This window comes from Leptodactylus fuscus, chromosome 8 (assembly GCF_031893055.1).
Source record: "Leptodactylus fuscus isolate aLepFus1 chromosome 8, aLepFus1.hap2, whole genome shotgun sequence".
Classification (NCBI taxonomy): domain Eukaryota; kingdom Metazoa; phylum Chordata; class Amphibia; order Anura; family Leptodactylidae; genus Leptodactylus; species Leptodactylus fuscus.
In genome coordinates, this window is record NC_134272.1 from 81,785,263 (window position 1) to 81,798,260 (window position 12,998).

At 46.6% G+C, this 12,998-nt stretch overlaps 1 protein-coding gene across 1 annotated transcript in view; it reads right to left on the reverse strand.

The window, feature by feature from the left end:
* MBD5 (methyl-CpG binding domain protein 5) overlaps positions 1-12,998 on the reverse strand; it is a 53,868-nt gene that overhangs the window by 18,041 nt on the left and 22,829 nt on the right. The window contains exons 3-6 of the mRNA XM_075284521.1: positions 10,086-10,671; positions 8,494-8,596; positions 7,341-7,521; positions 3,859-5,934 (exon numbers count right to left, since the gene is read on the reverse strand). Of these exons, the coding sequence (XP_075140622.1) occupies positions 3,859-5,934; positions 7,341-7,521; positions 8,494-8,596; positions 10,086-10,198 (2,473 nt within the window). The 5' untranslated portion in view covers positions 10,199-10,671. The remainder of the gene's footprint in view (positions 1-3,858; positions 5,935-7,340; positions 7,522-8,493; positions 8,597-10,085; positions 10,672-12,998) is intronic.

Here is a 12,998-nt window from a genome sequence, read left to right on the forward strand (position 1 = left end):
ATAATACATAGTGTATGACACTGTCAGGGCTCCTAGGAACCTATCTATAATACATAGTGTATGACACTGTCAGGGCTCCTAGGAACCTATCTATAATACATAGTGTATGACACTGTCAGGGCTCCTAGGAACCTATCTATAATACATAGTGTATGACACGGTCAGGGCTCCTAGGAACCTATCTATAATACATAGTGTATGACACGGTCAGGGCTCCTAGGAACCTATCTATAAAACATAGTGTATGACACGGTCAGGGCTCCTAGGAACCTATCTATAATACATAGTGTATGACACTGTCAGGGCTCCTAGGAACCTATCTATAATACATAGTGTATGACACTGTCAGGGCTCCTAGGAACCTATCTATAAAACATAGTGCATGACACTGTCAGGGCTCCTAGGAACCTATCTATAAAACATAGTGTATGACACTGTCAGGGCTCCTAGGAACCTATCTATAATACATAGTGTATGACACTGTAAGGGCTCCTAGGAACCTATCTGTAAAACATAGTGTATGACACTGTCAGGGGTCCTAGGAACCTATCTATAATACATAGTGTATGACACTGTCAGGGCTCCTAGGAACCTATCTATAATACATAGTGTATGACACTGTCAGGGCTCCTAGGAACCTATCTATAAAACATAGTGTATGACACTGTCAGGGCTCCTAGGAACCTATCTATAATACATAGTGTATAACACTGTCAGGGCTCCTACAGGCTTATTATTGGGTAGACACTGTGGGGGTGGAGCCAAGATGAAAATTGATGATGAACTGGCAGTGGCAACATGAGGGGCATTAGAGACTATTCAGTGGGTGAGCAACAAAACAAAACTAAACCCCTCAGGAGGAGAACAGCACATGATATGTATTTAATGAAGAAAATGGAATCTCTTGCCCAAGAAACCCTTAACTAAAGATTTTTCACCAGAAGGTCTGGAGGGAGATGAATCCCAGATCCTTCACCATCTCCACTATGACTGTAAATGCCTCGTATTCCGGTTTACAGCAACTTCTATAGTATATATGACACCAGCATGGTAAGGGGTCCATGGGACGGCCATTTTTGTTTGTCTGAGATAAATTGCCATTCGTTTTGTTTTGTAAGCAGATAGTTGGGTATAACCTGGCCAGTGCTTGGCCGATATCGAGTCGCTCTGATTACAGCGATATCACATTGGTATAGTTTTTGTAACTTAACAAAACACACACAAACAGCAATGACTTTTGCCCAGTCCCAGGACGTGCCCATAATATTCTCATAGATAGAGGTCAGACTACGGATTCCTAGAGGTCATGTGGTAAACTATGACAAGATGAACAACCCCAAAACATATACAGACAAAAAAATAAATATATGCATCTGTAATGTATTAATAATAAAAATATAGGCGATACATCCCCTTTAAGAAAAATTCCCCTTTGACAGGTGATGTCATCACACAGACTCTCCAACAAAGCCTGACAAAACCTTTACACTGATTGGTTTAGGAATACACGCTCTTATTAAAGGGTTTGTCTAGGGTCTGATTTTTTTTTTTTTTTTTACCCTTAAATATCCAAATCGGTAAGGGGTATCACCGGCCCCCACACCAATCAGCTGTCCGGAGTTGCTTCTGTTACGTTTTGTAACATGTGGCAGGAAACAGCGCCAGTCCCTGTATAGTGGTCATATGCTGGTACTACAACTCATAACTTCAATCCTAGACAACCCCTTTACTAGATCCAGTTACCATGGTCATACAGATTGTGGAGCGTATCCTGGTGGCTGAGTGCAGGTAAGATGGTGCGGGGTGGTTGTGGACTCAAATGAACGTGTTACAGGAACACAATATGAACAGCTGATTGCTATGGGAAGAAAATGAGCGTTTAGGTGTTAGTTCACGTTCTTAGGTTAAAGGGGTTGGTCAATCCATGTGTCCCCTGTGTTCTGTTGGCCTTGGTCAGTGTCCATTTAGGTTCGTCGTTGCCGGAAGCCAAGTGTGCCACGTGATCGCTGAGACCAATCTGTGACCTGTGTGGTCACTGGAGAAGGACCAGCGACATAACCAGCTCCTAAATGGGAACAGGTCTTCTGGCAGTGAGGCACAAGGCTAAATGGACACTGGTGGTGGCAGCAGACCGCCAGGCATGTATACTTTTTTCCCCTATACATTCCCCTCTAGCCTCCCCACAGGTTGCTCCAATTCCTGGAGGACCCACATTGCGGAAACATGGCTTTTTCTGTCATAGGCTGAGGTCAAAAGGACGTTAACTGTAGTAGATCGACACCGGAGGACACCCCCCCACTTACTATAATGTAACATACATAATCGACACCATCTTCCTCAGGTTGGTTCACACTAATGCTGACTCTACGTTATTCTTGTCCATTGGGGGATAATGGGGCAACAAATGGAGCCCAGCGGACCCTTTGACTATAATGGGGTCCATCGGATGTTCGTCATGTTTAAACTGAAACACCCTCCATGTCAATTTTTTGGTGAACTCTGCGACTGAGTCTCCAGTAGAGCCTCTAGTGCAGATGTGAATGCTCTTTTTACATGGGGGTGAATGCAGACGGATACCCAATAGAGAGGGCTCTGTCTGCGTCTATTGCATCGCCCCAACATCATTTGTGATTAAAGCAGTCGCAAGTGGTGTTTTTGAGATGCCTTCGCCACTTTACCGAGTGTGCGGGACCCTGGGCTGCACCAGATTTGCTATCATTTACATCACTTTTGTGGTGTAAAAGGATGACAGAAATCTACACCAGCGGACAACGCGGCCGGCTCATGACAAGGCCTGCACCTCATTCTGAAGTCGGTGAATCCTCCACCGTAGCTGCCATCTAATACACTGGCCTTAAAGGGATCCTACCATCAAAATCTAATTTTTTGTCTCTAACGCGTAGGAATAGCCTTAAGAAAGGCTATTCTTCTCCTACCTTTAGATGTCTTCTCCAAACCGCCGTTCCATAGAAATCCCGTTTTTGGTCTGTATGCAAATGAGTTCTCTCGCAGCACTGGGGGCGGGCCCCAGCACTCAAGCAGCAATGGGAGCATCCCCAATGCTGCGAGAGAACTCTCCAGCACCTCCTCTATCTTCTTCAGGAACGGCCTCTTCACGCCTCTTCTTCCGGCGCTGGCGGTCAAACTTCTAGGCCTGGGGTAGAGCCGACTTACACAGTAAGTAAGCGGTCATTTTCTTGTGGCCGGTAAGCATACGCAGTCAGCTCTGCCCAAGGCCTAGAAGTTTGACCGTCAGCGCCAGAAGATGCGTGAAGAGTCCATTCCTGAAGAAGATGGAGGCGGCGCTGGAGAGTTTTCTCGCAGTATTGGGGATGCCCCCAGTGCTGTTGAGAGATAGGGCCCGCCCCCAGTGCTACGAGAGAACTCATTTACATACAGACGAAAATTGGGATTTCAACTGAACGGCGGCACAGAGAAGACATCTAAAGGTAGGAGAAGAATAGCCTTTCTTAAGGGACAATAAATTTGATATTAATGGTAGAATCCCTTTAATGAATCTGCCCCATTGTTTTTATCTCTGGCCGCGAGGGACTTCTGCTTTCCTTTCCCTAGATCAAATCCAAAAAAACTTGCCTGGCCCAAGTGAATGAAGAAGTGGCATCAAACAAATCCCAACAAGCGGTTTCTGCTATTTTTATTTTATGCAAAAAAAATAAAAACAAAATAAAAATGAAGGAGAAAACAATAAATATAAAAGTATAATAATAATAATAATAATAATAATAATAATAATTCTGTACATATAAATAGTAACGTGAGAGTCTGATTGGTTTAGTAATACACCCACCCAGCCAGGCAATCCCATAAGACAGAGGAAAACTCAGGTGAAGAGCATACCTGAATCTGAACTGTTACCAATGCTGTTGGCAATCATTGGTATAGAGGATGATGTCGGCATTCTTGGCTGGGATGGGTTGAGATGTAACGGGTTCCCTGGATGGGGTAACATCCCGTAACCGCTACCGCTTTGCATCTGGTTGATGAGTCCAGTGAGATGAGCGTTAGGAACTGGACTGTTGCCATGAACAAAGTTAGTGTTTGGATTTTGGCAGGGGACGCCCTCCCCTCTCATTGGCAGGTTGAGTGCCAGTGAATTATGGAGATTGGCGGCGTTCAGGCCGTTGTCGTTGTAACCCAGCTGGTTGGCAGGACAAGGCAAACTCATGTTGGAGTCGGGAATGGCGCTATTGCTGTTCATGTGGGAGTTCTGACAACTCATGGTTTGGAGAAGTTGAGACATTGAATTCATGGGGAATGAATTTTGCCCTTGTTTCCGCATCAGGTCGCCTCCTGCTTTTTGTAGGCTCGGATTATCCATGGGCGGCGGCTTGAGAAGATTGACCATCGTCGACGCGGGTTGTTTTCTTTTTCTTAAGTCCTTCTGCTGAGACATCAACTTGTCTCGGAGAGCCGCTCGGCCGCTCTGCCCCTCGGCCGGTGGTGGTGGTAGTAGTACGTTGGAGGCTGGGGGAAACATGGCGGGTAAAGTGCTATTTCCATCATTGCTGCCGCAGCTGACGGCAGATCCGGAACTGCTATTACTACCAGCGAGTTTATTTTGATTTGCTAGCTGTGCTTTGGCTGCTGCTGAAAGTAAACTGCTCGCTGGGAAGGAGGCGGCGTTATGCTGGTTCAAGATCTGATTTAAAGGCATCCCCAGCAATCCCGTCTGACCTTTAACAGGAGCGTTACCAGCCGAAGAGGGGGGGAAAACGTTGTTGTTGGGAGGGTTTAATACATTGCTCATTCCAGCGATCAATGGATTATGGATATCTTTGTACTGGTGATGTCCATCAGGCTTTGTCGATGGACTTGACGGCATGGAGGGTCTTGGAGAGCCCATACTGGGCCTTGGAGAACGTGGCGGGAGTTTGAGGCCACCGCAGGTAGGTTGCGTTCCCAGGGGAGGCATCATGAAATTTCCATGATCAGATGACGTGGAAGAAGAACGTGATCTTTGGGGTGATGCCTCGATCCTTCCCATACCAGGGGGCATGGTGTGAACCGGAGAGGTGACGGGTGATGGGGATGTCGGGTGTTGGACTCTCTGAATGTGATTACCGTGATTCATGTGACCGGGTTTGACGGTTGGCAATGGAAGATTACTTGGCAAAGGAACGACGGCGGGTGGCATGTTTACATTCATCACGGGTACCTGAGAGTGAACGTTTGGATGAAATGTGGTAGTGTTCATTACAGGGGTTTGAAGAACCGGTTTGCTGGGGATGGGGTCGAGAATACCAAGCGGATCTTTCTCGGATGACGTTAATGGCTTTTTCTGAAGAGCACAAAGTGGTGGAGGAGGTGGCGGCGGAGGTGGTGGTGGCGGCAGGGGAGGTGGAGGACCTGGTGTTTGTTTATGATGAAACATTGCACGGGATAGATCCATGTTGGGTGGATAATTGCAAATGGTTTTCTTTAACACTGGACTTGCAAATGTTGGAGACAAAGGTAAATTTGTCCTACCAGCCATAGCACATGACTGCTGCACCGGGGATCCGTGCAGCATGATGGAGTGCGGAGAGATGGGAGTCCTGTTCACATGAATGGGACTGGAATTGGGTGGAGCGTGATAGTTGGGATTGTTCCTTGTAAACGCGTCAGGGCTTCCCAATGGGTCGGTCCTTGGAGACGCAGATCCATCACCGTAAATCTGGGATCCAGATGAGGCCGGACTCGTCATGTTGCCATGGCCCCCACGAAATGGCGATTTCTGTCCATGCTCGCTGCTACCTAACCTTTGTGGTGTATATGCGGGATGAAGCTCATGTGGCTGAGAGCCCACGTGGTCTTTAACCATGAGCTTGAATGGATTTTTACATTCCGGCAGCGCAGAATTCACAATGCCCTCGAGTGATTTATTTCTCATGGATCGCGGGGTGGTTACGCGGGCGGACACGACAGGAGCAGAATCTGGACAAATAAAACAAATAGATCACATGTAGGTAATGCAACAAAAAAAGTGCAATAAATAAGCCGCAGATAAGACTAGGAACCTCTCTCACTGCAAGTAACCCAATGAATAGGGAATCCTCTGCAACAACAGGAGACATGGCCTCTCCTGACAGCTCTGCTTTTGCAAGTCCTTACATTTCCCATGATAATTCGGGAGTATCTTTGCTATGTGAGGTTCCTCTGTTATTACTCTCAAAAACATACAAATAACTTGAGAACAGAGTGGTCCCCGTCCCCCTGATCAAAGGGCTGTGTCCCTGCATAGTCTGGATAGTGTACAACCACCTAAAACAACGCTTGTTCATTTATTACTACCGTATATACTCGAGTATAAGCCGACCCGAATATAAGCCGAGGCCCCTAATTTTACCACAAAAAAACTGGGAAAACGTATTGACTCGAGTATAAGCCTAGGGGGGAAATGCAGCAGCTACTGGAAAATTTCAAAAATTAAAATGGTCAGCGTTTTTGGGTGCAGTACGTGCTGGGGAAGAGGAGGGGTGTTTTGATTGTCTGTCTGCCCCTTCCCTGAGCTTGAGGACTGCCCCTCCCCCCCCCCCCCCCATTGGAATTCAGTCTGGCTGAATATAGGGTATCTGCAGTGCTCCTATTAACCCCTTCTCGACGGAACAGGAGCACTGCAGATCCCCTAGATTCAGTAGACCGGGCACTGTCAGACACAGGGATACCTAATGTGTTTGTGTTTCACAGTCATTTTCTACTTTTATATGCTTACAAAGGACTGCTTTAGCGTCTCAGATTTAGGACACAGATTTCCTAATCTATAAGGTTTTTTTTTTTTCGCCCAAATATCTAATTTTATAGGAAGAATTCTATATAATAAATTATATAATTAATCGTATTAATCAAGAACTTATCCCCGAAGTGCTTGTGATGTATCTGATATACGGTCACAGCCCTGCTCCTTTCTATGATCTGTCATAATATTGCTCTGGTCCTCTGTCGCCCCCTTCAGTTTAATTGTAGAGTCGCCGCTTTACTATTGTGCCGTAATAATGACAAAAATAATAATAATGAGTGCGGTCCGGCCTAGTCATAATCGAATATGCAATACAGACACCAGGGGGGGCAGGGGAAAAAAGTCTGACTTGAGGTATATTAGAGAATTTAAAACTTTTGATTCTTTGAAAGATCCCATACGGATAGATTACTTGGTTTCTCCTAAATTGCCCCATACCTGTCTGAGTCTGGTGTGAATAATAAATATCTGTACAACACTAAGGAATATGTTGGTGCTATAGGTGAGCACAAGTAATAACTCCATCTATTCTGCTCACACTCAATATCTGAGGCGACTTAATAAATATAACCACTAAACTGTAGTAAACTGGATCTGCACGTACTTGTTCCTCCGCCAGGGCTTGTTAACACCAGTGACGGGTGTGGGACCTCCATGCTCTTGTGTAGTGTGGCCACAGCGATGATCTTGCGCTTGTGGATGCACAGCTTGGTCACGTCCTCGTCCGCTTTGACGTCCTCTGCAGTTCTTTGCTTTACAGCAGCTCCGGGGTCAAAATTAAACACCTAAAACGGATAAATCAGACAATGCCAAGTCATCTACAGCATGGAAAATAAACCAAGATTTACTATGGACCTAGAATTCTGGATCAAGATGATGAGCAGGGAAGTTACTACAGCCTTACGCGCCTATGACTTGGTTGACTGTTGTCGTTCCTTGGACTACTTCTGGTAGATGCTAACCAGGAACATCCCAAAAAGTCTGCTGTTTTTGATATGCTCGGACCCATTCACCTAGCCATCACAATTTAATCCCTGCCAAAGACACTCAGATGCCTAGGCCGGGTTCACACAGGGTTTTTTGGTCCGGAAACTAGGCGGAAGCCGCCTCAGGTTCCGGTCCAAAATACAGGTAGCTGCGACTGGATGCCGATGCAGTGTACCGGTAACCAGTCGGGCACTCCGTTCCGGATTAGGCCCAATGAATGGACCTAGTTGGAAGTGTCTTCAGGTGGACTTGCGAGTTGACTCCGCCTGAACAATGAGCATGTCTGTTCTTTTTTCCCAGGAGCCGGAACAAAGCGCTCCCGGAAAAAAGAACTGACCGGTTCTCATTGATTTCAACAGGAGCCGTCTTTTTGGTCAGGATTTTGAGGCGGATACAGCATCAAAATCCTGACCAAAAAACCCCACGTGAACCCGGCCTTACACTTGCTCAGGTTTTCTGCTTCCAAGACATCAATGTCACTGAGACTAAATTCACATTTACATCAGAGTCTCCACCGCAGATTCCAGCAAAATTCAGTGGCGAGAACAGTCCTGCACGGTGACATTAAAAAGAATGGCAGAAACCTGGCAGACCCCATTATAGTATATAGGGTCCAGGGGTAACTGCTGTTTTATTTGATAGAATCTCCATTGTTCACGTCAATGTGTGAACCTAGCCTGACTGATTGGTCACTTGTTGCCTAAATATATTCAAGCATGATCTATAGAGAAAACTGAAGCAGAAAAGACCAGACACTTAGGTGGCGATACCTTCGGCAGGATAAGAGGGCATTCCAGGCCGCACTTGCAGGTTCCATCCGTGAGAAGATAGGCTTTGACCTGGTCCAAACATGACAGATGGGATCCGCTTGGGCTGAAGACAAAAAGTATGAAAAGCTGAATGATTTATACTGTGGAAAGTAAGAAAGAAAGGAAAATCTACAGGTCCAGCACTTTATAAGCTATACTATAGATTGACGTAGGTAGGAGCCGGCATTAAAGGAGATGTCGCTTTGGACGAAGCAAGCTGCCCTTTCTTCAGGCGGATACAGCAATCCGCGGCAGCAACCTCTGGGGTTGGCCCATTCATTTGAGCCGACTCTGGACGGGAAAGCCACGACCATGACAGTCGTGTTTTGACCCGAGAGTGACGCGGCTCCCCGAGTCACTCTCGGTGCCAAAATCCGCCCCACGTGTGAACGAGCCCTTAGAATTTCATTTAGCACTTAGAATTTTCATTCAGAATTTAGAACACATTTAGAATTTCAATACAGAAAATATTTTATTAAATCAGCCTGGTTCAGTAAAATATTGTCCAATACCCTACTAAATGGCTTCCATGTCCTTACACAGCTGGGCCCCAAACATGGCATTATCCATCCCACTATTTTTATGTAATAACATTGCAAAGTTGAGGCCGAGGACGGTACAGCGAGGATTGTCCTCCACAGAACCCGGGGAGTGAGTGTAGAAACCGCCCCTGGAGGACCGATGTACATGGACTGGAGGGACATGTACTAGTGTATTACATACATAACATAATACTAAATAGAATGACAAGCAGATTTCTGGGTTACAATGTACAGCAAAATGACTGTCACTTGTATATACACACAACTGTCGGGCCCTAACAATTTTGGTAGGACCGTCCATGTGTATAGGAGCCTATGGAAACTCTGGAAGGATCGGGTATACTTAGTATCACAAGCCTGATCCTGATCCGCCAGAAATGGGTGACAGGGACTTCTTTCCTTAGTCATAAACACAGGCACACTCGGCAGAGCCCAGTGAGGTCATAACATGACCTGTGAAGACCAAACTGCTTACAAACTAATTCTATCTCCTCCTTGGGGGTCCCGGACAGATGAGATTGCAGGAGCTCTAAACCTGTCCTGTCCATGAAGAATGACACAGATCGGAAGAGGTTTTCCAGACTTAACAAATGCAAAACTAATGACATGTCCTCAGGATAAGTCATCAATTGAAGATCAATGGGGTCCAATATTCGAGACCCCTGCCGGTCAGCCGTATGAAGAGGCCGCAGCCTCAGCACAGTACTGTACACTGCTTGGTATTGCAACTTAGCTCTAGAGCTACAAACAAGGATATATGACCAATGACTAGGACGTCACATGACTTGTAAAGGAAGGAGTGCTGATTTGCAGGGGTACTGGGTGTCGGACCCCCACTGATCTTCAACTGATGACCTGTCCATAGGATAGGCGGTCAATTAATAAGTCCCAGAAAACCCTTTTAAAGTGCAGGACACTGCAACATTCTTAAGATGAGCATTTCCGCCGGCCATCTATAGAGGTCAACGGACATTTTTTTTCACTGCACCTTTGTGACAAGTATACACTTACCTAATATAGAGCACTCCACTTTGGTCCACTCGTCGTTGCCAGCCCACAGGAACCTGCACGGACTGGGGGGCGCCATCACTGTCTCCTCCATCACATACCTTTCCACCATTCATTTTCTTATTGTGATTCAGCCAAGGTATCAACAGAAAGAGGACTGCAATAAGCCATATGTACTCATGACTCCGGGAGGACCAATCCTACACAGCCGTGTGAACCGCACAAAGTGCATTTGGTTAAGTAACGCTCAGGACACAAGTTAGAAGAATCGGCCGTCGCTTCCATGATCCATTTCTGTCAGATATCCCACACCGCTCCAGGAGCAGAAACCTCTCAGAAGGAAACAGTCTCCCCCTGCTATGAAATGGTAAAGTCCATCCATGCGCTGTAGCTTATATGGTAACAAACACACATGTAACATGAACATCTCATTTCTGTCCAGCCGAGCACGCCGAGATGGAGACGTCGGGTAGATCAGCCACTTAGATGCTGCATCGTCTTTGCTTTTTCTTTATTTTCCAACCTGTAGCAAGAATATTGCAGTTCTTCCCGGGGGACTTCATGATGCCACAAACTTAGCAAGGTAGTCCTGCAAACAGAAAAAGGTGCAAAAGATTAAAGACAGACAGTGGTCTACAAGAGAAAGTCTATGCATGTACAGGTCTGGGTTATCCTTCCCTGACAAGCAAGGTAAATTGCGATTCCTATTGATACCCTGCAGACGATGACTATGCAAAGACCAGGTTGTGGGGAGATGGACTGAGCATGTGCGTCCACCTGCACTCAGCTCATTAGGTGGACGTGCACGTCGCAATACACTTTGAGCACCAGATGGCGCTATAACGTCTAAGTCAATGTCGTGATGGTTCAGGTTATCCAGGAAGTTCACTTTTTACTTGCAAGTTCCGTTTTTTTTCTTGCTGGACCATGAAGGTTTAGGGCTAGTGCTGACCCTGGGTCATGTGATCAGAACCCCGGTCCACAGGTTGTTGTGACTTTTCCCTGCTCTCCTGTTTTCACATGTAGTTACATGTGCCATGGGGGATCGGCTTTACCATAGTCTACCAGGTCCTGTAGCACAAGGAGACAGAGTGACCTGGACGCTGGGTGCTGGTTCCGATCATGTGACCAGCACATAAACCGCACGATAAAACAGCAACACGACAAAAAATACTGAAGCTGGAAAAAAACAACAAAAAAACAACAAACCTAGCAGTAAAGTGTTTTTTTTGCAGCAGCGACACCACGGAGCTGGCTGCAGGACTCCAAGGCTTGCAAAGTCCACTGGACAGTGATGGCGTACATGTATACCTCACATGACTGCTGCAGCCAATCCCTGGCCTAAGACGTGCCAAGTAAACAATGCCTAGTGAGGGCATAAACAGGGGCATATAGGTGCACTGGGGATTTTAGGACAATTTTTCTAAGCTAACATTTTTATTAATTTGGAGACTCCCTTTAATGCATAATTAAATAGGCCACGTGATAGGGTGCCGGGCCATGTGCAATGACCAACGACGTGACCGTGTAAAGCGATAGCTCGTACATAAAGCCAGAAACGGGTTAAAACTCTGTGTCATTCACCAGCCATCTATAAATATCCTGCCTATTGCTATAGAAATGATGCTAAGGGAAAAATAGGTCACGTAAAGAGCTTGTGATGGAACGAGAGGCGCGGTGCGGTCACTGTACGGAGTCCCCGTGTACAATCGCACGGTGCGAGCAGGACAGCAGCTCTACTAACGGGAGTGAAGTACAGAAAGGGAGGACATAAGGAACAGCAGAGCGATAAACACGTGCGCCAATGACAGGTCATAACAAGAAGAAAGGAATCGTCACTGGAACAGACCGAGAGTGAACAGCTGAAGTGGCGGCGACCGATGTGAAGAATATTTAGTATTTGGTTTCGTATTAGAGCTGGATCACTGCAGACTCCAGCCCATACAATACCAGTATATGATCTACATCCGGCCCTGCCTCTAGGTGCCCTAGTAGATGGGTCCGACCTCTTCATAAGTCAGGCGAAAGGCTGCGAGCCAGCGCTGATATCTACACCAGACAGGAATTGGCATAGATTTTCCGCCCCAGCCCACCTAGATGTCCACTCACTTTTGGAAAAAGTGACAAGTGAGGCACAGAATGAATGTAGTGCGTAAGGGCTGTATGCCAAAGATGTGCCATACTAATACCCATCTACTCAGAAGACTGTGCGCGTGTCCCTATTCTCTATGTCCCTCAGAGATCACTCACCACAGACAGGGAAGAAGCGTCTTTGTGATGGATCTATAACATCACAATGATCTGATGGGCACCATCACTGTATCCACAAGACTAATAGCCGAAATATGGCTGATGCCCATAGCCAGGCTATAGCTATTAGGATTGGAGAAGACTCTGATCCTGAGAGCCTAAACCTTTACAGGACAATAGTAACATGTAAGGTGTATTACAGAGGAAGGGGCTTCTACTGCAAGACCCCCGGGCACCCAGGATGGGTTACGCTAGGTTCACACCTGCGTTCTTCTTTCCGTTCTGAGCTTTCTGTCTTCTGCATGCCAGAAGTCGGAAAGCTCAGACCGGGTCCGGCCGTGAGCGTTTTGCGCTCTCCGCCGCGAAACCGGATTTTTTTATCCGGACACAGAGTACTGCATGTCCGACTCTGTGTCCGGATTCTAAAACCCGGTTTCGCGGCGGAGAGCGCAAAACGCTCACTGCCGCTCACGGCCGGACATCTCTCTCACCCATTCAAATGAATGGGTGAGAGAGACTCCTGCAGGTTTCCGTATCCTGCCTCTGTTTTATGCAGGAAACGGAAACCTACAGTACGGACACCACAACGCAGATGTGAACGAGCCCTTACCAGAGATTTACACCGATAATACCAAGAAGACAAAAGACTGCGGTTTCAGTCCCCAG